General features: G+C 38.6%; 1 protein-coding gene across 1 annotated transcript in view; it reads left to right on the top strand.

Annotated features, from left to right (window-relative positions):
- Nucleotides 1-3,184, top strand: part of LOC106867709 (probable serine/threonine-protein kinase DDB_G0282963) — a 28,435-nt gene extending 25,251 nt beyond the window's left edge. Inside the window, exons 9-11 of the mRNA XM_052972869.1 lie at nucleotides 286-381; nucleotides 1,596-1,736; nucleotides 2,205-3,184. Of these exons, the coding sequence (XP_052828829.1) occupies nucleotides 286-381; nucleotides 1,596-1,736; nucleotides 2,205-2,290 (323 nt within the window). The 3' untranslated portion in view covers nucleotides 2,291-3,184. The remainder of the gene's footprint in view (nucleotides 1-285; nucleotides 382-1,595; nucleotides 1,737-2,204) is intronic.
- The last annotated feature ends 1,275 nt before the right edge of the window (nucleotides 3,185-4,459 follow it).

Raw genomic sequence — 4,459 nt, forward strand, 5'->3', positions numbered from 1 at the left:
AACGTGAAATAAAGTGTCTTGCTCAAGAGCACAACACACAGCCTGGTTCAGGAATCAAACTCACTACCTTGTGATTATAAGCCAGATGCTCTAGCCATTGAACCATGTGCCTTCTAAACAGTAATCTAATAATGTATAAAGAGCTTGTTACTTTACCTCATAGCTCATTAATTGAAACATAGCTAAGAATGCAGTCAGGAAAGAGTTAGGAATGTACAGAACAAAATTACTGATAAATTCTTCTCTTCCAATCTGTATAATGTTCTTTCTATGATTTATTTTCAGCTAATGATGCTTTGGCCCAAAATCACCCACTTTTGAAAGTACGACCAATGTCAGAAGCTTCGAAAAAGTCTAAACAGAAAGCTAAACGTTGTACTGGTAAGTTTGGCACCAATTCTTAAATTCTGAGTCAGTTCTGTAGTAAATTCATCTTTAGTTCTCTTGCTGTTGTTTTATTGTTTAGCGCTAGGTCAGCCCTGAATAAGCCAATCTGTGATTAAAGGCATTACAGCTGAGACCTTTCATTTACCATGTCTTTAGTTCCATCCCACTTTTTACCATTTTACCCTCTTGTCATCAAGTCTTTTCCTTCCTTTTTCACTTTCTCTCCCTTTGTTTATGACCCCTTTTCTGTCTCCCCCCTCTGTCTCTCCCTCTAACTCCTTTCCCCCCTCTCTCTACTCCTCTACCTCTTTCCCATCCTCTCTCTCTCTCTCTCTCTCTCTCCTCTCTCTCTCTTCTTTCTCTCCTCATTTCACCCATTCACCTCTCTCTAAAATTCTATCCTCTTACTCCACTCATGTTCTAAATTGTTATCATATCTCTTTCACCCATGTCTCTCCCTACAACTCCTTCCCCCTTAAACACTGTCTACTTTGACTTTTTCTTGGCACGAATTTCATACAATGTAACCAGTCTAAACTATGGGTCCACATGAGGTTTAATGAGATCACAAGCAGGTGGACAGAGGGGACAGTCTGTGTGTATGAAAGAGGCACAGGAGTGACAAGTAATAGGACCTGTAAAATATATTATTTCAAATGTTAAGAGGTTTCCCTAAAAGTACCTGGTAATGACTCTTCTCTGGGTGATCAAATTAGCAGTGAAAAGGGGCTGCCTGAAAAAGCTGACTAGCCAGAGTAAGAACAAGTAAACAAGAATTTCAAGGAGCTGTTACCTTTGTTGGCAACAAAGGGATTCCCCTGCCAAGTGTAGATTGTATGAAATTTGTACACAAAATGCAATGTTGCACAGCAACAAAACTTGGGCCCTAAATGTAGAGGTCATGTGATGACTGGGAAGAAATGAGGCAAACATATTACGCTGGATGTGGGATGTTGGCAGACATGAACTATGAAGCACAAATGAGCTGAGAGAAAATTCTGGATTTAAGAGGAATCCTGTGCTAGAGAAGAGACTGAACTGTGATGTGTAAGAAAGATGGTAGTTGTGAATATCGACCCAGTTTAGGTTTTGCACAAATGGAAAGAAATCCAGAAAGAATAGTATTTTTTTCTGAAGTATTGAATTATATATAAAGCATTCCAACCCAAACACAGTTTAAGTGTTTATTGATTTTGTTTATTTTTCAGAGTTTCTACAGCCTTATAAACCAAGGCCAGAAACATCAGCTATTACAGCTCGCCGGATGGTTACAGGAGCTCTTGGTCTTACACCTCACATTTCTAAACAGAAACGAGATCAAGAACGCCAGCAACTAAAAGAAGCTAGAGGTAGGTTTCGCTAAGCAAAGTGTTAATGTTGAGCATTGTTGTAAGTGCTGGTGTTGTTGATTAGTCTGTTGTGAACTCTGATAAGATGGACCTGTGGCATGTAGGTAGCCACTTTGACTATTAGGTTCACTCAATATATCCATTTTTTAAGATATACAACACTCCCATCCGACTAAGGACCATACTGGCATTCCCATATACAGTGGAAATTGTATGGAGTGCAGTGACACAGTTTAGATATGTTGTACTCTCTCTCCCTCATCAAGACTACTTCTGAATGCCTCTAATCTCAATTTGTGAAACTCACTGTATTCCAGCAGCTGATGGCTCACGGACTGGCACCGGTCCGTGGACCACCACTTTGAGTAGCACTGGTGTAAAGCATAATTTTAGAAACGACCAACCAAACAATCCATGTCTATATCGGTCATTATTAAAAATAGATTTCTTTTTTCTTTTGTTTTTCAGAAAAGAAACGGCAGGACCGACTGACAAAGAATTCCATCTGGGATGGGAACATAGGAAAGTGTGCCATGGACACCAGTGATAATTAAACTGTCTCACTGGAAACTCTTATCGCTGTGTCCACAGTGTCTACCAGGGCAAGACAGTTGGAACTCACTGATCAGTAGTTTCAGACCTAAATGTCTGTTTTCACAACTGTCTCTCTGTTCCCTTCCCTCACCTCTCACCCACCCAATTCTCTCTCGTTCCACTATCCTCCCCACCATGACTTCAAACTTCACCACCCTCATCATCATCATCATCATAGTCTCAGCTAAATAGATTTAATAATGTTGGCATTGCTTGGCTACAGCCAATTTAAGCCAGAAACAACTAGATTAAACTAGTCCCTCTCCATGAAAACATCTGCAGTGCATGCATATATATATATATCTATATATCTATATATAATTGTTAAAAAGGACAGCAAGCATTAAAGCAAGGCAAACATCTCAAGTCATATACATTATTATTATTATTGGAAAAAAAATTCAGTCTTACAGCTGTTTCTGGGATATTCCGGAATATCCCATAGGAGGGACTTGAGATGTTTGCCTTGCCTTAATGTTTGTTGTCCTCTTTAACAATTGTATATATCCACTGCATCGGAAATCTGCAATGGCTCCATAACTACCATCTCAGCTTATAACCTTGGAGCCCTAGTAATCCGTTACAGCACTTATGTAGCATTCCTTTTCATTTAGATCACCTATGAACTAAACACCCATATTTTATATATGTGTGTGTGTAATATGTGTATGTGCCTGGATGTATATAATATATATGTGATATATATGTATGCATATAATATGAATGTGTATATTCTTTTCTTTTATTCTTTCGCTTGTTTCAGTCATTTGACTGTGGTCATGCTGGAGCACAGCCTCAAAGGGTTTTTTAGCTAAAGAAATTGACCCCAGGACATATTCTTTGTAAGCCTAGTACTTATTCTATTGGTTTCTTTTGCTGAACTGCTTAGTTACAGAGACATAAGCACACCAACATCGATTGTCAAGCGATAGTTGGAAAGACAAACACAGACACACTCACATATATATATATATATATATATATATATATATATATATACACACATATATACGACGGGCTTCTTTCAGCTTCCGTCTACCAAATCCACTCACAAGACTTTGGTCAGTATATATTTGTGTGTGTGTGTGTGTGTGTGTAGGCATACATATATATATATATCAAACCAAGGGTTATGAAGGAAGGCCCTACTGAAGTCATCTTTGACTTTCATCCCTTTGGGGTTGGTAAAGTCTTAGTTAAGTATAGGGGTCGATGTAATGGATATGACCCCCTCTCCTCAGAATTGCTGGCTTGAACCCTACGATAGATTGGTGTCCCGTTCAGGAAGGATGTTGTGATCTTGGTCACTTATATGTAATGGAAACTGTGGACAACTGACTTCATGAATCCCAAAGGTCAAGAAATATATATTTATATATATGTATGTATATACACACACAAATTGTGTGAGTGTGTAGTTGGCAGTTTCATTGCTAGAAGTTGATTGAAGACTTGAAGGAGGAACACTCCTTCATCATAAAATCAGTAGAAGTTAAATCGATTTACATTTAATTAACTATTCCTTCATCTGTAAGCTGTGGCCTTGTGCCCATGTTAGAAATCATCATCATCATCATCATCATCATCATTAAGGTGGCAAGCTGGTAGAAGAATCATTACTGCACTGGGCAAAATGCTTAGGAGCATTTTGTCTCTTTATGTTCTGAGTTCGAATTCCGCCAAGGTCAACTTTGCCTTTCATCCCTTTGGGGTCGATAAATTAAGTACCAGTTGGACACTGGAGTTGATGTAATCGACTTACCCCCTCCCCCGAAATTACTGGCCTTGTGCCAAAATTTGGAAGCATTATTAAGAAGCTGTGGAATTTCAGAATTAGTGTCAAACAAAATGCTTTGTGGTATTTAGTTATGGCTCTTTACATTCTGAGTTCAAATCTCGCCAAGGTCAACTTTGCCTTTCATCCCTCCGAGGTTGATAAAATAAAGTACCAGTCATGTATTAGGGTTTATTAATTCATCCCTTTCCTTCAGATTTCTGGCCTTGTGCTTATGTTTATAGATCATTTTTAAAGGGTAACATGTGAAAATGAATATAACACATGGCCTATCTTCTCAAAAGACAAAAAGGGTTTCCGATCACCATTTTCCCCCCATTGCTTTTTTTGGTCT

The sequence above is a fragment of the Octopus bimaculoides genome, chromosome 14, assembly GCF_001194135.2.
Source record: "Octopus bimaculoides isolate UCB-OBI-ISO-001 chromosome 14, ASM119413v2, whole genome shotgun sequence".
Lineage (NCBI taxonomy): Eukaryota > Metazoa > Mollusca > Cephalopoda > Octopoda > Octopodidae > Octopus > Octopus bimaculoides.